The sequence below is a fragment of the Carassius auratus genome, unplaced genomic scaffold (genome assembly GCF_003368295.1).
Source record: "Carassius auratus strain Wakin unplaced genomic scaffold, ASM336829v1 scaf_tig00216278, whole genome shotgun sequence".
In the NCBI taxonomy this organism is placed as follows: Eukaryota; Metazoa; Chordata; class Actinopteri; order Cypriniformes; family Cyprinidae; genus Carassius; species Carassius auratus.
Window position 1 is genome coordinate 19,234 of NW_020528488.1, and position 24,306 is coordinate 43,539.

The 24,306-nt window shown below is 38.7% G+C and overlaps 1 protein-coding gene across 1 annotated transcript in view; it reads left to right on the forward strand.

Moving 5' to 3' along the window:
• LOC113097456 (glutamate receptor ionotropic, kainate 2-like) overlaps positions 1–24,306 on the forward strand; it is a 158,892-nt gene that overhangs the window by 17,482 nt on the left and 117,104 nt on the right. The window contains exons 3-4 of the mRNA XM_026262686.1: positions 3,249–3,302; positions 3,594–3,767. Coding sequence (XP_026118471.1) covers positions 3,249–3,302; positions 3,594–3,767 — 228 coding nt within the window. The remainder of the gene's footprint in view (positions 1–3,248; positions 3,303–3,593; positions 3,768–24,306) is intronic.

The following is a 24,306-nucleotide window of genomic DNA, read 5'->3' on the forward strand; positions in this document are numbered from 1 at the left end:
ATTTTTTAAATCTTAAACGTACTTAAGTATTGAAAGTAAATGTACCAGTATATGCAAAATGGAAATTTCATTACACGGATTGAGCAAGATTGTGTTCAGTATTAACAATTTTTTACATTTTGTATTTTTGGGTAAGAATAAGTAGCACTTCATCTGGTTAATTAGTGTCTTTCATTCCAACAAGGAAACATTTCTGAAATCACAGTTTATGTATCTCAGAAGGGACATGGATTAATTTAAACTTCAGATACAGATGTATAAAAATGGCCTAATGTTTTGTTTTTAACATAAAAGGTTGAAATAATGTTTGAAAATGTTTGAAAAAAATTAAAACATGAAAAAAAAAAAAAAAAAAAAAACGAAATGTGAAAACTGCCAGTAGGTGACAGCAAGTGAATGATTCAACCGATTCATTCAAAGGGCTGCTTTGAAAAGCATTTGACTGTGTTAATGAGTGAACCGATTCATTCAAAAATCTGATTCATTTCATAAGTCAACACCGATCCATCGCTCAGAGATGCAAAACAGTGCTGTGATCTTTGTTTGGAACTATCATTGGCAAAATTTAATTTGGGGAAGTTGTGTCCTAGTGTTTAGAGAGTTTGACTCCTAACCCTCAGGTTGTGGGTTCGAGTCTCGGGGTGGCAATACCATGACTTAGGTGCCCTTGAGCAAGGCAGTGAACCCCCAACTGCTCCCCGGGAGCCCCAGCATAAATGGATAAAAATAAGTGTTGGAAAATGTTACATTCAAACTTACGTACCTTATTTTGTTTCCATAAGTATACTTTTTAAAAGTATGCTAAAGAGTATTTACTTTTTCACAAGAGAAAGCTTGAGTTTAATTATATTTTATGTACTTGTATGATAATTATTTTAGGGCTGTGTCAGGTTAATAAAGCCAGAAACTTCAGACTGGACTTTCTCCGTATCTTACCCTTAGTGAATCAGTTACATGCTAATTAGAATCAAAGAGTTATTTGTCTTCTGGTATTTAGTAAAAATGGTACTATCCATCAAAATACCTCCATATTACTTCTCAGTGCTTAGGATTTTCATGAGAGCTCTGTAAGGAATAAGTTCAGAGCTATAATGATCTAAATTGTGTCAGTTTTAATTAATGTGCTCCCATTTCTGACAGTTTTACTAAGTAATGGTGCGAGCACACTGGTTCATCCAAGGAAATATGAGTTTCCACCAGCAGTCTGTAGATTTCTCTCACAATACCACCTGTTATTAACAGCGCTTGACCACACAACAACGAATGTAATTACTGGCCTGACCTCTACCTATTCTAATCACACTCGCCAGGCTGACAGGAGTAATAATGTGTGATATATAATCGTTCTAGCAGTCTGAATGTGTATCAGACACACACATCTGTGTCGCACAGCAGCTTCTGGTAATACAGCTGAAGATATCACAGGGTGAGCAATGTTAAAGACGTTTATTTCCATCCAGAACACAGCACAGGGCACAATTAGCTCACATGCTTATAAAGAATCTTGTCTGTGATGTAACAGTTGTTAACAGGCGCACTTGCACTTCGCCGCCTCATGTATGTTTCACATTGCCCTGAAGTGCACACTAAATAGAATGCATGCAACAGGCTGACACTTGGGTATAGATTGTTGTTGTTCCATCGTTTAGCAACACAACAGCTTGGCCCATAAATTAATTATTGTTATGGAATGGATTGAGTTGTCTATCAGTCTCCGGGAGATGCTGCGTGAGTGCGTGGTTGGATTGGCGTGGGAACCTGAGAGCTCATTACAGCTATGGAGACAAACAAGCAATGAGCAAAATAAAATCCAATCTGCTCTTCGTTTAAATACTTCGTCTTTTCAAAGAAGTCAAAGCTGAGCTACGTGCTTTAAAACATTGGTTCACACCTGACTGAGATATTCAGCTCATTAGAGATCCATGAATTGAAAGGAGTGTGTCATATAATTGTCAATCTCAATCAGGCGTGTTAAATAAGGGAGATATGCAAGATGTAGAGACTTCGGGAGATATATTATATATATTGTCACAGTCATGGACTTCTGTTCCTTTGTTTTATCCCTGTTTGGTCATGTTCCATTCCTAGTTTAGTTAATTGATTACTCCCCACCTGTTCCCATTCTTCTCATCACTTCCCTTGTGTTTAAATACCCTGTCTGTTTAGATCCAGTTTGTCTGCTATGAATGTGATGTAGTATTATTTCGATTTGTGTTTGGATGTGCCCTTTTTTCCTCCCGTGATCATTAAAAGCCTTATTTGTTATCTCCTTCGTCAAACGTCTCCTTTCCACTTATTTTTTTTTCTTTTCCCCCCAGTGTGTAAGCCCCCACAATGACCACCCAAAATCCACTCTGAACTCTCTGTAAATTTCATATGAAAGAATTGTTAACACTTTAGATTAGGCAATACTATTCTCTATTAACTTGTTACTTATTAGTGTGCCAATTACTAATATATTGGCTGTTTATTAGCAGTTATTAAAGCACATATTAAAGAATGACCATGTTTTAGATCCTTTAAACTTTCCCCATACCCACACATAACTACTACAACAACGATCTTGCTTACCGTCAAATTAGGAGTTTATTGAGGGAAAACACTTTGTTAATCATGAATATGTGTTGCCTAAACTTCAGTGTTACTGAAATTGTCCTACCATCTGAATCATGCTTTTTGTGAATTGTGCAGTCAGCACAGACTGAGCTGCTACTACAAGCAACACATCTTGACAAACCACACTTACCAAGAGCAAACAACACAGAATGAGCTATGGGCTAGCTAAAGAATACATTCTTGTAGTCAAAGAAAGCTGGACTGAGTGCAGACAAATATAGAGGTTTTGAGATGTGTTTTTTCAAGGTTGAGCTATGGATACCAAGCAAGATATCCAGAGACCAAAGATATTCAGCTGTATATAGGTGTACAAAAATCCACATTAAAATACAAGAACAACAGATTGTTTTATTTAGAGGTAGAGCACAGACTTTGCATGGATGTCCCTCTGTATTGTATTTATGAGCAATGAAGAGAGCTCAGAGTGTTTCAGAGGATTACAATAGAAAGATAAGAAAGCTTCAAATGATTTCAGCTCACAGTCCTACAGCATATAAAATTATTACAAGCCGCAGAACATCATATAAACAAGAAACGCCATTATTTTCGCCTTTGATTCGGTGATAAATTGCATGTTTCAAAGAAAGCGTTACTGTTCCCTTGTCTCAAAATGGTTCTGAATATTTTTTCAGGCACTCGCCATGGGAATGATGACAGAGTATTACCACTACATTTTTACTACCCTGGTAAGTTATGTATGAATCTTTATATTATAATTCACATTCAAAACCACAGTGATATTCATAAAATAATTTGCATTTCAGGCTATTATATGCCCTAAGTAAGAATATAAAACATATTTTTTTTTATTACTGTTTCCTCTTTTTTTTTTTCACCGCTGATGTATTTTACTCTGACTGGCCAATAATTTTTTTTATTATTATTAAATTAATTATAATAATTATATATAACACACATTCCTATCATGGTTTAGGCTCACATTTCAGTACATTTTTTAACTTTTTACATATTTTTAGGATCTCTTTGCACTGGATGTGGAGCCCTACCGCTACAGTGGGGTCAACATGACTGGATTCCGTATCCTAAACACAGAAAACAGCCAGGTTTCCTCCATCATTGAAAAGTGGTCCATGGAGCGTCTGCAGGCACCTCCTAAACCAGACTCTGGCCTGCTGGATGGTTTCATGACAGTAAGATGCTTTTACAGCATGTTCTCTTTTACAATATTTAAGAGAGTGATTTTCACCTGCCTTTGATTCAGGACTCAGATTTCCCAAATGTGGCAACAATACACTGATTTAAAACTGGGTAACACTTTATTTTGATAGTCCACTGTAGACGTTCTCCTAACTATGAGTAACACGTACACTAAAGTACCAGTCATTAGAGTATTAGTAGACTGTCTGCTTAATATCTGCTAACACTTTATTTTGATGGTCCCTCAACAGTCACTCTACTTACTTACAGCCACTTTGCAAGTCCATGTTAAATTATTCTATTAACCCTATCCCTAACCTACTAGACTATACATAACTCTAAAGTTAACATTTTGCTAATACTTAAATGAGAGTAAGTTGACATGTTGTTGCAAAGTTACTTATGGTCAGTAGAATGTCTAAAGTGGACTACCAAAAATTAAGTTGTTTCTCATACAAAACTAAAAAGTAACAATATTTAAACACATATGTAAAAAATAACATAACATATGGTCACCACACACTATATGTATCCTTATTGCAATTGAATTTGTATTTAATGTAATTAATGTAGTGTAGTTTTAGTTCACAGTTTTCAAGGATGAGTTCATGTCTTTTTTATTTTTGCATCCATTTAACTTGGTTTTACCAAGTGACAGATGAATTTGTGTTAAAATAGCTTATGATTGGACAATAGCATTAGACTTAATATATGCACTATATGCATTATTTCATGGTTAGTTGGATATTTAGTTTAGTTTTAGCTCAGACAGATTTTTTTGTGGTAATTGTTGTAAGTCTCTTGCCTTTTATTTATATTTGTTGAGTCATAAAAACAGCATGATCTGAAAATAGTCAAGGTGATAATAGTAGTTTGTTTTAATTGATGCTGGTGTGTGCTGCGGGAAGTTGTTTGCTCTGTCTGTGTATAGCACTATTCCCCAGAGAACTTGAACCCACAACCTTCAGGGTACTCTGCGATTTGAAGCGTGTGTGACAAACAGGGACTCTGCTGTAGTGATCTAAACACTGGATATCTGATATCAGCCTACTGGCAGTATCCCAGTTCTTCCTCAACAGTGGCTCTCCTTTCCGGGAGAAAAGCCAAGATATGAACTCACTGGTGGCTGGGTGAGACGGAAACAGAGGAAAGATGAGAACTTACATGCCAAAAAGATCCAACCTGCCAAAATAACTCACATGGGACATAACACAAAGACACTTTATTGGACTCATTCTTTTATGTCCTGTTTAGAGAGAAATTTACCCAGCTATGATGAGTGAAGACATTCTGTCATGATTTACTCATGCTCATGTCATTCCTACCCTGTTTAACTGTCTTTGTTCTGTGGAATACAAAAGGAGATATTTAGTAGAATGCAGGGGGTGCCTTATAGTCACTTTTCAAAATTTAAGGTAAATAAAAAGGCTCTTAAGTACTATAAATAAGAACACATGCCTGGCAAACATGGTGTGCAATTATTTGGACTTCTTTTTCCACACAAAGCTATTATTTTCAATTCATAGATTTTAGATAAAGCTGCCCATAATTGTCACACTAATGGTGATTTGTTTTTGTTTTGTTTTTTGTTTTTGTTTTGTTTTTTGTTTTTGTTTTTTGGGGGGGGGGGGTCTTGAAAGGATCTTGAAATCTTTAATTTGCCCTTCTAAAAATTAAGGTCTTAAATCAGAGCAGAAAGAAAGAAAGAAAGAAAAGAGAGAGAATATTTCCATCATTTTTTTTATTTACGTTTATGCTTAAAACAAGACAATACTTTTTCAATTAGTTATATTAAAAGGGAAATGATTTCCTTTGAATTATTATTATTATTATTATTATTATTATTTTCTAAGCCCGTTAGCAGATATTTGTCCTTAGTTTAATCATAAAATAACTTGAAAGAAATGATTTATTTTCTTCTGATATTTAGCTTCTCAATAAATGCACTGTGATTTAAGTGATTTAAAAACAAGACAGCTACTACTAGTGAAGAAGAACATCAAAACCGCAAATGTTTAATTTAATTATTTTATTTTATGTATTTGTTGTTGCTGTTTTATACATATATACACTTTTCCAGTTTTATCAGAAGGTACAATAAAAGCGATTTACATAATCTTATTGTTGGAATCTGAATTTTGTTTTAAAATTAATTAGTAATTAATGGAGATCTGTTGGAAATATTTTTCAAATTTGAAGTGCTGCTAATACAACTTGTATGCTAGGAAGTTACATTTGGTGAACAATTAGATGTATTGTGTTTTCTTAACATTTTCTTTACCTGGTCTTATAGTGCCCTTAAAATTGTCTGCATTAAAAAAATTAAAAAAATATGGACTATGCAAGTAGTCTATTATGTAATGAGACTACTTCTTCAATGCAACCAAAACAGATGTGAATCACACTGCTGAGTTTAAAAAAACAAACCTCTCCATATAACTCATGTGTTACATTGCGTGTCTTCTGAGGTAGCCACTGATGTCAAACCTGACGTGAACTGTTTTGAGTTGTCGAGTCTGAATGTGTGCAAAGATAAATGAGATTTAGCAGGTTTGATGTGACAAAGCTGACTTAAAATTGTTCCTTAAACAAATCTATTGTATGGCCATAGAAGAACGATTTGGAATACAAGTTGTGTGGATCACTATTTTAAATTTATATTGTATTTTAGAGCTTGATAATGTGGATTTTCAAAAAATCATAAAGCTTTGGAACAGTATGAGGGAGAGTAATCCTTGAATAATTTGAAGAAGAGAGTGAACTATATCCACACACACATATAGACAGCTGAAGGCAGGACAGTCAGAAGGTAAATTTCCCCTTTCTAACAGAGTCGATTAAAAGACTGAAAGCCTTTAATGAGCTGACTCAGCCTGTCTTACATCAGCATCAGTCAATCTTCACTCATCAGCTCAGAAAAAGGACAAACTCTCCCCATGCAATGCTGTCTAGCGATAATACCTTTTAGTTGTAACATGATTATTTATAAACAATATAATGGTCCAGATTTCCCTGAGAGCTGCATTTGAAGGTGTTAATTAATCAGCCAAATGGCGATCACTCAGAGGCTAATGCATACTGACACTGTGAAAAGTTTCAGTAAATGTTTGATTAGCAGTTTCACTGGTTTGCCATTTTTATGGTTCTGTCAAAGCTTTTTATTAACCACTGTTACCTATTGAGGTGATACTGTAACAAATTAAAATTGTTTCTTTTTACTCTTTTATCTTAGCTTTAGCAAATTGTAAAATATTTTATATTTAGATAATGCATCCACAGTCGGTTAACTGACTGTTGCATATTGATGATGAATATGTGTCAGATACAATACAAGCAAGCATTTCAGAAAATTGCAAGCTCCACTGCAATACAACTTCCAAGACTCAAGATGTCAGGTTGATATTAAGAGTTCTTGTGAAGAAGAACAAGACGTTTATGATATTTAAACTTTAGTATTAAGTTTATTTGTATAGCGCTTTTTACGATTCAAATCATTGCAAAACAACTTTACAGAAAATTAGGTTTCTACAATATTTAATAGTAGCTTATCAGTGGTGACTGTCAGTTTATGTACATATGGCAGAAATTTTCCGATAAATTAAGACGTTGTCAAACAGACAATGAACACTATTAACAGCAATTATTATATGATGCAATCACACTTGTAGCAATATTTGGTAGTTCTGTATGTTGTTACTGGGTTAGCATCATCTGAAGGTCCGCTGAATGAATGACATCATCTCTCCTCAGGTCATCCAGACTGAAGCTTGTGTAAATCCGTGGCAAAACAGAGAAACAAATAGAGACATAATTAGCATAGCTGCTGTTCCAACCAAGTAAAATTAATTAGTTTAACCCAAGGACTCTAGCCACTGCATTTTGGACTACCTGTAGCTTGTTTATTGAAGATGCAGGTGACCACATTGCATTGCATTACCATAGTTCAGTCTAGAGGTCATGAATGCATGAACTAGCTTTTCTGCATCAGAAACATGTAACATGTTTCGTAGCTTGGCAATGTTTCTAAGATGGAAGAATGCTGTTTTTGTAATATGAGAAATATGGTTTTCAAAAGACAAGTTGCTGTCTAATATAAGATTTTTGACTGTAGTGGAAGTAACAGTCCATCCGTCTAGTTGCAAACTGTAATCTACGATAGTGTTTTGTTTTTTGGTCCAATAAGTAATATCTCTGGCTTATCCGAATTTAATAGGTGAAAATTATTGGCTATCCAATCTTTTTAACACACTCTGTTAGCTTAAATAAGTTCCATCTGGTCTTGTTGAAATATATAGCTGAGTTGAGAAACTAATCCCGTATTTTCTAATAATATTACCAAGGGGCACCATGTATATTCAAAATAGCAGAGGAACTAGAACAGATCATTGTGGCACTCCATATTTTACTTCTGATAAATAAGATGACTTCCCATTTAAATAAACAAAGTGGTAGCGATCAGACAGGTAGGATCTAAACCATCTAAGAGCCTGCCCTTGAATAACTATATACTATATAGATCAATTTTGGAGAGCAATATTGGACTTGCCATGGAAATGCGCTAACAAGGTGGTGCCATCTCGATGAGCGTTATCTTTCTGACCATAGCTCTCCAGCTCAGGTGAGCTTTTAAAGGAATCTTTATTGATTCCGAGCCTTCAGCAGTACCCCGGGCAGAGGCCCTAACAAATATGTTGGGTATGTAGCCTAGGCCTTTGGCAGTAAGGAGTACTGTCACAGACAGCTATCTAAACGTCCCAAGGGCAACTCCCATGGAAATGGTAGAGTTCGTACTTAGTGTTCGCCATGATTCTGGCCTGCACTCCCCTCAGCATGACGGCGTGGGTATACTGTTCCCCATAGTGACCCCTAGAGGATGCAGTTTGAAGTTACCTTGAAAGGGAACGTCTCATGTTATGAATGTAACCATGGTTCCGTTAGTAGGGAATGAGACACTGCGTCCTCTAGCTCTCTGCCATTTTTCAGCCGCAAGCTTCAGACGAAGAAATGAATGACATGTTCTCCCGGGGCCTATTTATCCATAGTCGTGCCAGTAGTGATGTCAGGGGCTGTCTGATTGTTTATCTGACGATAGAGGATATATTCACACGTTATAGAAATTAAAATTATGGTGTATAAAATAGATTTTTATGATAAAAAAAGTCAATAAAGAATTAACATGATGGAGCTCAAACTCAAGACACACGACTGCAACAAGAAGTGACATGATTTAGTATCATATAAACAAACTGTTAATTGCAGGTAAGAAGTTTACAAAAAAGTATACACAACATTTCCATTAAAATATTGTCTGCTTTCTGTACAACAGTTTTTGGAGACTGCTGCACCAAAATCTGAGTACTTTCTTTCCCCAAGAGTAATTTGTTGTTGTTGTTTCACATATGGATCTATTATTGTGGTATTGTGGATTTCATGTTGCTGTTATTTATTAATTATTTATTTTTGCGAGAATAAGCTAGACCAGACTTTGTGCAGATTTTTTTTTTTTTTTTTAACAAAGCAGTGCTTTCATATAATTATTATTTTTTTATTTTTTTATGATTTTTAAGTCTTGATGACCAACAATTCTGAAAGCTTTATTCATTTATTAATATTTTTTATTGAAAATACTAACAACGCAGTTGTATTATTATTTCTTGATAGGGCCGGTGTTTGAGAGATTCAGTTACGGTATTGTGATATCAAATTCCACATATTTTTCTCTTTGGACAATAATTAATCTTCATTCGGTGAAAGGCTGCCATGAGTCATGGTTTAACATGGATAATGAAAATGACCTAACAAGGTCCTCAGACTTGTTAGCATAATTTCCTTCTGTGCTAATTGCTTTAACTTCTGCCTGATTTACTTGGAGGGAGCTCATTTACAGGACAACACCCATTCATGGCTGCAGTGCCAGTGTCCTTGTGGGTTTATTTAAGGAGACAGAGCAGAAAATACTTTGATTCTCAAAAGTCTGTGATTTTGTGATAGCACTGTTTGTATTTCAGTTTGAGTTATTTGGTACAATTAAAAGACTGCAGACAGCTAAACAGCTCAAGTAGAAACAACAACAAACAATTGCACTAGCATAAGCAAAGCTGCTTCTCATTGAACAAAACATCATGCCTCATAGTGGTAGTACTGAACATGCAGTTCCCTTTCAGATGGTCACTCTCGACGATACTTCGAGAGACCAATCTACTTTGAGTGTAACTAAATGAGCCAATGCATATTGGCATGCAATTATTACATCCAGCTGCTGCTTATCACAGTGTGAGCATAAAAAGGCAGCATGTGCAATGCATACCAGCTTTTCTCTCCGTAGTCGAGCGTTCACATCGTTCTGCTCCTTAATAATCCTCTGAGAGAAGAAGACTTAACGCGTTCAGCATGCTCTTCAAGACCTCTTTGCGTTGGCAGTATGGCGCTTCAGCAGTGGTGGTTTCCCGTGTCGTGTGGGTTGCAAAAATGTTGGAGGAGGCCATGTCCCCTGCATTTAAGGGTGTGTCTTTTTAAAGACAATGCTGCATGGCAAACTTTGTAAAGATAATATGGGTCTTGTTGTAGACAACGTATCACCAGCGTGTTTCTGGAAGCGGTTGTTACCTGGTGCTGGGTGATGGTCACAATCGCTGCCTCACGTGCCTGGGCATTTAGCATGCTGAGGTGGCATTTGTGGATGAGTCATGTTCTCATTATGGGAAAATGATCATCTCAGAGTCACCGGCCAAGCTATTTTCCTCAAAAGGGCGGAGCTTCGTGGCCTCTACCTCGATCTTGTTCTTGTCATGGCGGCAGTCAGGTGGGGGCTTGTTCATGCAGTAACATGGGCGGTCTGTGGAACCAGGTAAGGATTTAATCACTCAGACACATCTTTGGTCCACTCACAAGCCAGCTAAGTTAAGTCCCTGCACTTCACCATGCTCCCCCACTGCGGGTATGGTGGAGGTTCCATGGTCCCGCTTGCACTGTATCTTGGTGCCTGGCTACCCAGCACATCTTGCTGGCTTCTGCAGACAATCTGCCTCGACTACACAATTCAGTTCACACGGCATCCCCCCAAGTTCAACAGCATCCGCTTTACAACTGTGAACATGGCAGATGCTCCTGTATTTCGTGTGGAGATCGCAGTCCTACTGGTGAAGGATGCAATAGAGTCGGTCTCTCCAGCTGATATGAAGAGGTGTTCTTTCAGGCCTTATTTCATTGTAGCTAAGAAATGCGGTGGGTTACAACCAGTCTTGAACAAGGCCAATAATGTAATTAGAATTAACGTTAATGTCACATTCAAGTGGTTGACACAGAAACGCATCTTCGGGTGCAGCGATCAACCTGAAGGACGTGTATTTTCTTGTGCTGAACCTTACTTGCCACAGACCATTTCTTTGGGTTGCATTTGAATGATGGCATACCCTTTCTCCCCAAGTCTTTACGAAAGTCGCGGAGGGGGCTTTTATTTGCATCCTCAACTAACTCGTGCGTGGTCAGTGGTGACCTGCTTGAATTCATTCAAGGGCAGGGCTGCGGTACCACTGAAACTATGTCTTGGGTCATATGGCAGCTGCAGCGGCAGTTACACCACTAGGGCATATGAAACCACTTCAGCACTGGCTTATGGCTGAGTCCCGAGGTGGGTGTGGCAGCACAGCACTCACAAGGTCCAAGTTACACCAGCCTGTCGCCAAACCTTCACTCTGTGGTCAGATCTTACGTTTCTCTGGGCAGGAGTGCCCCTGGAACAGGTCTTTAGGCATGCTGTGGTTTACACAGATGCCTCCACCACTAGTTTGGGGGGCCACATACAATGGGTGTTTGGACTGGCCTCAATCTGCACTCAATGGCGTAGAGTTGTTAGCAGTGCACCTTGCCTTGAACCGTCTCAAAGGACGCTTATGAGGCAAGCACGTGCTGGTCCAAAAGGACAACACAGTTACCGTTGCTACATCAATCAACAAGGTAGTCTTCACATTCCGGGCCTGCTCAATCATACGTCCAACAAGCTGTCTTGAGCTACTCTCCCAGTAGAGTGGCGACTCTATTGTCAAGTTGATTTGGAGATGATTCAGAGCCACCTAGGTAGACCCGTTTGCCTCTCCGGAAACCTCTCACAGCCAGTTGTTCTACTCCCTGACTGACGGAACACTCGGCATGGACACATTGGCACAAAGCAGGCCACAAAGTTTGCTCAAGTATGCATTTTTCCCCAGTGTGCATTCTTGCACAGTGGGTGTACAAAGTCAGGGAGGACAAGGAGCAGGTCTTGATCGTGGCACCGTATTGGCCCACTCAGATATGGTTCCCCAAAATAGTGCTCATCACAACAGCACCTCCCTGGTGGATTCCTTTTGAGGATCTACTGACTCAGAGATGGAGCACCCTGTGGAACACATATCCAGACCTCTGGAAACTCCATGTCTGATCCCTAGGCGGGACACAGAGGTTTTTCATGACCTACCCCAAGAGCTAGTGGACACCATCACTTCAGCAAGAGCACCATCTACGAGACACGCTTATGCCTTGAAATGAAACCTGTTCATTGAGTGGTGTTGTTCTCATTGAGAAGTCCCTCAAAGATGCCCGATCAGGGTTGTGCTTTCCTTTTTGCAGCAAGGGCTATAGCAAAGACTGTCTAACCCCACCCTTAAAGTCTATGCCACTGCAATCACTGCTAACCATGACCCCGTGGAGGGGGAGTCGGTAGGTAAGCATCAGGATCCTTAGGGGGGCCAGAAGGATAAATCCTCCCCGTACCCCCATACCCTCTTGGGACATGTCTCTAGTGCTAAAAAAAAACTACACCAGGGCCCATTTGAGCCTGTGCACTCAGTTGAGCTAAAGTTTATTTAATTGAAAACTCTGCTCCTGCTTGCACTGTTCTCCATTAAGAGGGTAGAGGACCTGCACACTTTTTCGGTCTAAGATACGTGCTTAGAATTTGGGCCAGTTGACACCCAGGTAATCCTAAGGCCCTGACCAAGATATGTGCCCAAGTTTCCCACTACTCCCTTCGCCATCGGCTCGGCTCCTATGCAATAAGCTGGTATGCGTTGCACCTGCTGCCTTTTTATGCTCACACTGTGATCAGCAGCAGCTGGATGCAATAATATATAATAATTAATGTGCACTGGCTTGTTTAGTTACACTCAAAGTAGATTGTTCTTTCGAAGCGAGATCCAAATTCGTCGGTCAGTGACATGACATCTTCGTTCTCTCCTTCAAGGAGCGAGGGTTACATACGTAACCATGACTTTCTTTACAACCTAACCATAAGCTCCCTCTGCACAATAGTAATGGCAAAACCTTAACATAACCTCTTTCAGATGTCAAACATAACTGAACATTAAATATTAACAGATGATCCCTTCACTCAAAAACACATAAAATACCACTTAATTTCAATATTCACTCTCCTAATCCAGCCATATGCAACGCATGGTGGGAACTAACAATCACTGAAAAAATAAAACCGCATAACTGAGCTAATGCTCTTAAAATAAATAGGCAGCCTTCATTTATTAAACTTATCAGCTTAATTAGTTCCTCATCTCAAGCCTCAAAACTGCTTGTAATTTTTAAATAATGACAAGACCTATGATAAACTTTTACAGTGTTGAAAAAAAAGTTACCGACAAGATAACAGATCATTTAAAAGGAAAGTAAAGAATGGAGCTGAGTAGTGCCATGAAAAGTACCTGTACAGAGTCTATTTTAGTGTTTGTGCTGTAAAAAATTATATTGACAGTATGTTTTACTGGTATTGATACTGACTACACCAACTACTGTTCGGTAAAAGTTTGTATCTCGGCAACCTAGTTAAAATGTAAAAAAATCGTCATGGAACTAGAGATGGTAAAAGTAAATAAATAAATAAAGTTAAATTAATAATAATAATAATAATAATAATAATAATAATAATAATAATAATTAATTGAACAAATGAATGAATTAATGAATACATTTTTTGGCATCGGTCAATTCTGGCTGTCTGTATTAGAGGTGTGTGATTATTTATTGTCTATGATATAATCTTAATTGTTGTCTTAACAGTATGCAAACTGATATTATCGAGTACAGTTGATGATCATATAATTAGAATAGCATCAAAAAGTTGATTTATTTAACTAATTCCATTCAAAAAGTGAAACTTGTATGTTATATTTATTCATTTTTCAAATGTTTATTTCTTTTCATTTTGATGATTATAACTGACAACTAAGGAAAATCCCAAATTTTGTATCTCAGAAAATTAGAATATTGTGAAAAGGTTCAATATTGAAGACACCTGGTGCCACACTCTAATCATCTAATAACTAAAAATACCTGCAAAGGCCTTTAAATGGTCTCTCAGTCTAGTTCTGTAGGCTACATAATCATGGGGAAGACTGCTGACTTGACAGTTGTCCAAAAGACGACCATTGACACCTTGCACAAGGAGGGCAAGACACAAAAGGTCATTGCAAAAGAGGCTGGCTGTTCACAGAGCTCTGTGTCCAAGCACATTAATAGAGAGGAAAAGGGAAGGGAAAGATGTGGTAGAAAAAAAGTGTAGAGGATTGTGAAACAAAACCCATTCAAAAATGTGGGGGAGATGCACAAAGAGTGGACTGCAACTGGAGTCAGTGCTTCAAGAACCACTACCCACAGACGTATGCAAGACGTGTTTCATCTGTCGCATTCCTTGTGTCAAGCCACTCTTGAATAACAGACAGCATCAGAAGCATCTCGCTTCAAAAAAGACTGGACTGCTTCTGAGTGGTCCAAAGTTATGTTCCCTGATGAAAGTATATTTTGCATTTCCTTTGGATATCAGGGTCCCAGAGTCTGGAGAAAGAGAGGAGAGGCACACAATCCATGTTGCATGAGGTCCAGTGTAAAGTTTCCACAGTCAATGATGGTTTGGGGTGCCATGTCACCTGCTGGTGTCGGTCCACTGTGTTTTCTGAGGTCTAAGGTCAATGCAGCTATATACCAGGAAGTTTGAGAGCACTTCATGCTTCTTGCTGCTGACAAACTTTATGGAGATGCAGATTTCATTTCCAAACAGTACTTGGCACCTGCACAAAGTGCCAAAGCTACCAGTACCTGGTTTAAGGACCATGGTATCCCTGTTCTTAATTGGCCAGCAAACTCGTTTGACCTTAACCCCATAGAAAATCTATGGGGTATTGTGAAGAGGAAGAAGCGACATGCCAGTTCATTCAATGATGAACTGCCTTTAACTATAATTTTGCATTATTGACACACTGTTTTCCAAATGAATGCTGTTCAGTTGCTTTGAAGCAATGTATTTTGTTTAAAGCGCTATGTAAATAAAGGTGACTTTGACTTTGACTTTGACATGCCAGACCCAAGAATGCAGAGTGCTGTACATGCTCATACTTTTCATGTTCATACTTTTCAGTTAGCCAGGATTTCTTAAAATCCTCTCTTTGTATTGCTCTTAAGTAATATTCTGATTTTCTTAGATACTAAATTTGGGATTTTCCTTAGTTATCAGTTATAATCATCAACATTAAAAGAAATAAACATTTGAAATATATCAGTCTGTGTGTAAGGAATTAATATAATATGCAAGTTTCACTTTTTGAATGGAATTAGTGAAATAAACTTGATCTTGATCAGCACCTGTATGTCACTCACCTTGCAAAAAATAAATAAATAAATTAATAATAATAATAATAATAATAATAATAATACAATTTATTAACTAAATTAACATTATACAAAAATTAAACAGGATTTTCTGCCACCTACTGGCAGTTTTAGTGTCAAATGTATTAATCCAAGACAGGTCTAAACCAACCCGCTTAAAAAACATTAAGCTAAATATTGTAATATTAAAAAAAAAAAAAAAAAAATATTGAGATTTTTTTTTTTTTTTTTTTTTGCAGATATCACACCTCTAGTATGTATATGATGAAACTGTCTGTTGTCAGTGTCTTGCAGGAGATCTTTCTGATCGCCAGCTCTAGGTAAGGAGTAAATGTGTGATCTAAGGGGACAGATAATCCTCAGCCCCACCAGCATGGCTCTATTCATATCCTAACGTTCCGCAAATAGCCCATAAAGCATGATTATCAACCTCCGTATCTTTCATTACACCCATTAAACTTTCCTCAAGTCCTTTTTGCTTAACAAATGGACTCCTTGAGGAGCTGCCAGCTTTCTCTGATCCCATTAGCCCCCTCCATTCCAAGGTCATCACAGTATTGCCTAGAAAGAATCCCTTTTTAATGGCAATCCCTATACCCACAGGGCTTTAACACATTTAGGTTTTCTGGAATAATCCAAGAGCCCTGGAGAGAAATGACTGAGCTCACTAGCCAGAAATGATTGAAATGACTCCATAATGTGTGGGTGCGTGTGACAAGCATGTGATGTTGTATTTGGCTGGGAAATTTCTTCACTGCACCTTGGCTGCATTTTCCTTGCTGCAAGATGAGAATGTCTCTGTAAAGCTCTGGTATTTGAGAAAAACCCCACCCTAGCCAACCCCTTTAAGCCATGGCCGACTGCCTCCTCCACAGATAAGGGTGGTTGGTTGGTTTTGGTTTGGATTGAGGCGCTGAAATTTGGCTCAGACCTGGACCACATGCTGTTGGAGTTATTTACACAGCGGTTAGGCTGACATGAGGAGGATCTGACATGAGCATTTCAGTTCATCCCGAAATACTGAGCCAGCTTTTGTGCACCTGAACAACACCGGGATCTCCAGTCTTTCAGTCTGTGAAAGTTTTTCGTGAAGCAAGTGGCTTTTTTTGTCCCATTCTTGCAAATGGATGTATTCTAAAATGGCAGCGGTTTATTGCTCCGTTCCAAATCAGTGAGCGGCATTACTGTCTACTGTTTACACAGGCGGCGGTCTTCCTAACCAAAAATGGAGCCTCATAAATAATTGATTTGAATTACGTAGCAAAGAAGAATTGACTTTCAGTTGATTCCCATTGAGTTTTATATTATCATTTTGCTATAAGCTAAAGCCATGATACTCTTATGATCATAAAAATAATTATATGATTACATGTATTCATATTTACATTATAATGTTGGGTAAAATTATTAATTTTAATTAGTTTAATTGTGAATTTTCTTTCTAATGTAAAGTAAGCATTCATTAATGATGGGCCATTAAAATGTTGAAAAATAATAAACAGCTGATATATACTTATTTTTAAACATTTCTACTTTTACCACAATTACAACCCCTCAAGACATTGTTTATTTATTTCATTTCAAGACATTTGTCAGGTGTTTGTCCTTAAAATTCTCTTTTGTGCAGGACTAATTTCTTACGCATCTCATCCCAAGCCTCTGCTTATTCCAAAAAGCCATTTTTGAGCTAGTAATGGAGGCCTGAGCCATTGATATGAGCTAATGTCATTTAGTCTTTTAGTTGTGAACTAATATTACTGAAAAAGGGTGGTTGAAATGTCAATTGGGCAGACTCATTTCCTGAGGAAAAACATTATAGGCTTCCAGTTGGATTGCTATATCAGACCTCTGCAGGTTACACCATGCAATAACTTTTACATTTAAAGTGTTATTTCTATTTGATTTAACACTTAAAAACTACTTTAGTTGGTGTAACTTAAGTTTTCTTAAAAAAAAAAAAAAAAAAGTGATATGAAATCATGTAATTTACCAAAAGCACATTTTAAGTTATCTACACAGCACTGTTAACTATGCCATTTATTGCCATTTTATTTTATTTTATTTTTATTTATTTTTTCTGTATGGGGGGGTGGGGCGCAACATCAGAAGTGTGCATCTTAGAGGGAATAGTGGCCAACACTTTATGAAATGTACACAGTAGGGATGCATCTAATAAAGACAGAGCATCTCCAGTCGGATGGGAGTTTGCATTTAGTTTGTGTGTGTGTGTATGTGAGCACCAATCCGCTGCAATGTGTTACTTGAAATATTTTTGGCAAGCAGTTGTTGCTGATATTATCAGTGTCTGTCCCACACAGCTCACATGCTCCACTTTTGTTTAGTATTGCAATTTTCCATGGCTCATGTCACTATTGCCATAGCCTGTGATCCCTTAAAATGCTGTCTAAGTAGGCAGCTTACTTGTTTTTGGAACAGTGCTTATGTTTGTGGTCGAGGTTTTACATTTATCCCACTCACAATTTCATAGAAACTGCTCATTTATGAGTTGCAGAACACAGTGAGAACAACAAAAATGACATGAAAAATGTGCAATCCATGTTCTGCCGAATTGCATTTTTTTTTTTTTTTTTTTGATTGGGGTGTTGTGCTGTGGAGTAGAAAAGTGCTGTCACATGGAAGCTGATCCGACACATGAGGCTAGATTAATGACTCTGAGCCCTGCAGTGTAACCATCAGGTATCCAGTAAGACAAGTGTCTCTGGAGGCAGGTAACACCACAGACAGGAACCATCATGTTGATTTTGGGAAGCCGAAACAGTGCCATTCCGTTCCTCCCCTCTTTACTCCCTTCTTTCCCTTACTCCCTTCTTTCAAGAATTCTTGCGGTTGCATCCTCTTCCTCCTGGGAGACACAATGTGTTGCTTCTCATTTCCACAAAACATATCTCTTCTCTGAGCACCACAACAAAAAATATCCTTTTTTTGTTAGGATGTTTTCCATTCAAAATAATAAAATATCACAGGCCATTTGAATGCTCTTAGAAGTTTGAGATTATCAGCTTGTTATAAGTAGAAGATGAAGCTTCCCAGTTACTGAGAGAACTCGTTCTCTCCACTCCACTCGTTCTCTGCATGTTTGACTGTCATTGTCATGATCTATGCCAGCTCAGCATCTGACGCTACAGGGCACTTCTGGGTATGAGTTCATTAACAGACCAGCAGAGGGGAACGCAGTATTAGCACTGATCTAGAACCTCCCTCTGGGAATAACGCCTTTATAGACAGACTCTGGAACAGAACCATTTGAGTAGAACTCTTGAAACTGTTTTACATTGCCATCTGGCACTTTGAAAAAACATCTGAATTTAAGAAAAGGCATTTACATTTCAAATAAGGCAAGCATCACTATTGATATCAACCAAGGCTCATTATAAAATTATATTACCGTACGTTGCTTCTTGCACATTTCGCGACATATTTAAAGTGAAATGTCCTGTGAGTCCTGAGAAAAGTGCATTCAGTTTTGTATGAAGTGATATCGTGCATGTGGCAACATTTAATTATGATGGTTTTCGTACATTGCAAGGCAATTCAGGAATGAAATGTCTAGTGAACCTGGAGAGGTACCATCCTGCAGATTTCAGCTCCAAACCAAATGCATTCATGTCTGATTTGGACACTGTGTTAGAAACAAAGCAATTGTGCACAGCAATGCTACAACAACCACCCGGAACACTCAACTTGCAGTGCCCTAGCAACTACTCAAATCACCATAGCAACCACCTTACCCTGTCCTAGCAACCACCCCAATTACCCTAGCAACCACAGCTTTTTAACTGTGTGTATTAGCCTGCCTACTATGTCTTCTGTTATTTTGACTCCATTTATAAGACTCCATGGTAGACCATTTAAAAACATGTCCATATATATGACTCACAGAAGGAGCTCTGTTTAATTGGAGAGGCCATTCTATAAGTCTTGGAAACTCATTTATGGCTCCCAGAAGTGGAGTCTGGGCATGCATGCATTGGTTCACGGTCACTTAGATATGGCTCTAACCTGTCATATCTTTGTGAAGAAGGGAGATAGATTTAAAAGACAAAAAACATCTATTTACAGAAAGCTAAAATGAATTATATTCCTTAGAGGTGGGCGATATGATCTTAGGTCACAATAAGTTTGATTTTATTTCACAATAACAATATATGTCATATCGTTACTTTAGTTGCAGTCTTTACTGTATAAATAAAATTCAATAAAATTCGAGTTTATATGTATAGGACTTTTTACGATACAAATCGTTGCAAAGCAACTTTACAGAAAATTAAGTTTCTACAATATTTAGTAGTAGCTTATCAGTGGTGACTGTCATTTTATGTACATATGGCAAACATATGGAAAAATCAATTTAAAGACGGAATCAAACAGACGATGAACACTATTAACAGCAATTATTATATGATGCAATCAAACTTATAGCAAAATTTGTTATTTCTGTATGTTGTTGTAGGGTTAGCATCATCTGAGGTCCTCTGAGGGTCAGCATCATCTCTTCTCAGGTGTTCTGGATCCAGACTAGAGCTTGTGTAAATCCTGTCAGTTCCGTGGCAGAAATACAGAAACAAATAGAAACATAATTTACGTAGCTGCTGTTCCAACAAAGTAAAATTAATTTGTTTAACCCAAGCTAAAGAATAATAATGCACATTTGATCAGATATAACTGCAGTCCAAGATTATGGGATGCATTGAATACTTGACCAATGAGAAGTGTCTTTAATATAGATTTAAACAGAGAGAGTGTGTCTGAACCCCAAACATTATCAGGAAGGCTATTCCAGAGTTTGGGAGCCAAATGTGAGAAAGCTTTACCTCTTTTAGCCGACTTCGCTATCTTAGGTAATACCACAATTACTTTACCTAAAAGTACCGACCTTAGGCAGCGTGATGGATTGTAACGTGGTATGAGGCTAGTTAGGTACGCAGGAGCTCAACCATTAAGGGCCTTGTAGGTAAGTAATAACATTTGATATGGAACTTAATATGTAGCCAGTGCAGGGACTGTAAAATTGGGGTAATATGATCATATTTTCTTGACCTGGTAAGGACTCTAGCTGCTGCATTTTGGACTTCCTGTAGCTTGTTTATTGAAGAAGCAGGACAACCACCTAGAAGTGCATTACCATAGTCCAGTCTAGAGGTCATGAATGCATGAACTACAGTAGCTTTTCTACATCAGAAACAGGTAACAATAAAATGGTCTAAGCAAAATATTATTAATCATGAAAAATCATGCAGTCCTGTTTTTACAGGATCAGAATATATATCTTTAATTTATTTTTTATGTGTTTCAGTCCATAATGTGAGATAAGATTTTAAGCAAATTGTTCCTCTTTCAGAATGTGATTTGTCTATAACATCATACACAAAGCACAGTAGTGTCTACAGCATATGTTGAATGCATAATTACAGTGACGTCGCTGATATTTATGTAGTTTTATATCATAATATACAAGACCCACACTTTTCAGTTTTCCATCTGCTCTTTACAGAATGAATCAGATATGAATCAATTGTGGGTGTACGCGTATGTACAATTCTTACTCTGATGTTATATGTTAATCGTATTTCATTTGATGTTGATGATATTACATTAGATGTTACTTTTAAGCCATGGAGACATATTAATCCATTCATGAATTAGCTTCCTTTTTGTTTAGACAGAATTAGATTTCTATTAATTTTCTACAAAATGATACATCATTCATATTATGTGATCATATCACACCTAGATTATGATTTTTATCAGTACTATTGTTGTTTCTTTTTTTTTTTTTTGTATAACTATTGTTTCTTAAGGAAATATTGTTTTATTATAAATTATGTATTGAAATGATACTGTTTATGTTACCATGGAGCCATTATTGCTAATAAACATAAACATAATGCATTGTTTTGTTAAAACATAAATGTGGTAGTGTATATCGACAAATCATAGACAGAGTGCATGCACATTGATTTATAAGAGTATTAAAAATCTAAAATCCAGACATTCTAAATTGTATAAGGCAAAAATGCTTCTGTATGCTTTTTATATGTATTTCATGTAATGTTAGGCCTAGTTAACTTAATCTATATCACACAAAGAGGACTATTTTTCTGCAGATGCATGAACACATTTAATAATCATTTCATACAAGTTCAGTAAAGCAATAAATTACTTTTACACGTAATATTGCTTGTTTTTGCTTAATTTTGCTAACGAAAATAGTTCCAGACAGATCACACCATTGTTTTGTGTATCTGAACAATTGACAGTGTTTACTTATTGGATGAATTAGTGATGGGTCGTTCTTGAATGATTTGTTAATTTTGAAAGAATCTTTAACATGACACGGGGAGAACTGTCAGGATTCCACCACCATCATCATCACTCCCTCCACCCACTCGCTCGTCATCCCCTGAATATTAATTGTCATCACCTGCATCTCTTCATCCTCATCACCATCACCTGCTATCCTTCATCACTGCTCACCCTTATATACCCACTCTCAACCTTCAGTCTCCGTCTGATCTCGTCATTACATGGCTTACAGACTCTATCTCAACACTCGCCTGAGAATCCGCGAATCTTCTGAGAACCCTCAAAGATCGGCCAATCTTCTTCTGTCTTCTGTCCTCCTTCGGTGATTCCACTTCCACTTACTGTGATCAGAGATCGTTCCGTTGTATTGATATTGGTCCATACTCGCTCACTCTGACATTCCCGTCTGGTTCGGAGCATTCTGCTAATAAAACTCACATACGGTCCATCCTGTCTGCCTCCTGTCTCGTTTGTGACAGAAGATCAGACCAAAGATGCAGAATCCTACGGAGCCTGGGGGAAATCCATCTCAAGACCCGTTTGCCGAACTAGTGCGAGCAGTGCGCCAGTCAATCTTCTCTTCTTTACCGGACAACCCTTCCGCCATCCCTGAAGCAATCCTTCACTCTGCACGCCAACATCAACTTCCGCAAACACCCGCTACTTCGCCGGCTGCCTCTGCGAGTCCCATGGCCCGACCAGCGCCGTTCAGTGGTGAGGAGGAGGATTGCAGCGGTTTTTTGCTTCAGGTTTCACTATATTTCCAAATGCAAGCACATCAGTTTACCGATGATTCCGCCCGGGTGGCCTTTATTATTTCTCTACTCTCTGGCAGAGCTCTCCAGTGGGCACAATCTCTTTGGAATTCAGACTCCCCAGTGTTAAAGTCCCTGTCAGGTTTCATGTCTCATTTTAAGGAAGTCTTTGGCCAGGCTGTTTCAGATCTCTCAGTTCACGATCAGCTTTACAATCTCCGTCAAGGAAACTCCTCTGTCAGTGCGTATGCCCTCCAGTTTCGCACCCTGGCGGCATCCTGTGGCTGGAACGAGTCGGCCCTGATTACCGCTTTCCGCCACGGCCTGAATCCGAACATCCGTCAGCTATTGGTTGTTTATGATGACTCCATGGGAATTGAGAACCTCATTCAGAAGACCATTCGAGTTTCACAACGCTTATCTGCCTGTGACAATCCGTCTACCGCTGTCAGTCCTCCGTCCTCGATTCCCATTGCTTCTCCTCCAGCACCTGAGCCCATGCAAGTGGACTCTACCCATCTCACTCTTTCTGAGCGCCAGCGTCGTATCCAGCTTCACCTCTGTCTGTACTGCGGGAGCGACAATCACCTCATCTGCATCTGTCCTGTTCGACCTCAACGTTCTGCGGTAAGCTCCATTCAGATCCCTCCTAAAGTGGAATCTTTAAATCGTACCATGGTTCATCTACTAACCCCGCATATCTGTGTCTCAGCGCAAGCCCTTCTCGACTCCGGTTCAGCGGGGAACTTCATTTCAACCCAGCTCCTCCAAAAACTGAACGTCCGCAAGCACCGCAGCCTTCAAGAGCTCAGAGTTCAAACCATCCAAGGAAAGCCGCTGGGTCGAGGTCGAATCAGTCATGTCTCTCCCACATTAACGCTCCGCATTGGTTGTTTACACACAGAAGAGATCTCATTCCTGGTGCTGGAGGAGTCTACTGCTGAGCTCATCCTGGGACGCCCCTGGTTGATCCAACATCAGCCCACCATTGACTGGAAATCCGGGGAGGTTCTTCGCTGGGGAGAAAACTGTACACATACCTGTCTAGCTCCAGTCAAGAAGAAAGCCCTATCTTCTCCCTCTTCTTCGTCCTCCGTGCTCAAACCCAAACTCCCAGTCTGTTCGACTTCAGTTGAGAGTCCAGAAGTCCAGCATCAAGTGGAGATTCCTGCTGAGTACAGGGGGTTCCAGGATGTGTTCAGCAAGCAGTTGGCGACCAAGTTACCACCCCATCGGCCATGGGACTGCGCCATCGACCTGCTACCTGGAGCCACTCTACCTAAAGGCCGTATCTACCCTCTCTCCATCCCGGAACAGAAGGCCATGGAGGAGTATGTGAAAGAAGCCCTTCAGCAGCAGTTCATCCGACCATCGGTTTCACCTGCCGCTTCCAGCTTCTTTTTCGTGGCTAAGAAGGATGGAGGCTTGCGACCGTGTATTGATTACCGCCATCTCAACTCCCAAACGGTCAAATTTCGCTACCCCCTTCCTCTGGTCCCAGCAGCCCTGGAACAACTACGTGGGGCCCGTATATTCTCCAAGTTGGATCTGCGCAGTGCATACAACTTAATCCGTATCCGTCGGGGTGACGAGTGGAAGACTGCTTTCGTCACCCCTTCCGGCCACTATGAGTACAGGGTAATGCCGTTCGGCCTATCCAATGCTCCTGCAGTCTTTCAGAATTATATGAATGAAGTGTTCCGAGAGTACCTCAATAGATTTGTTGTAGTCTACTTGGATGATATCCTCATCTATTCATCATCACTTCCTGAACACAGACGCCATGTCACTCTGGTCCTGC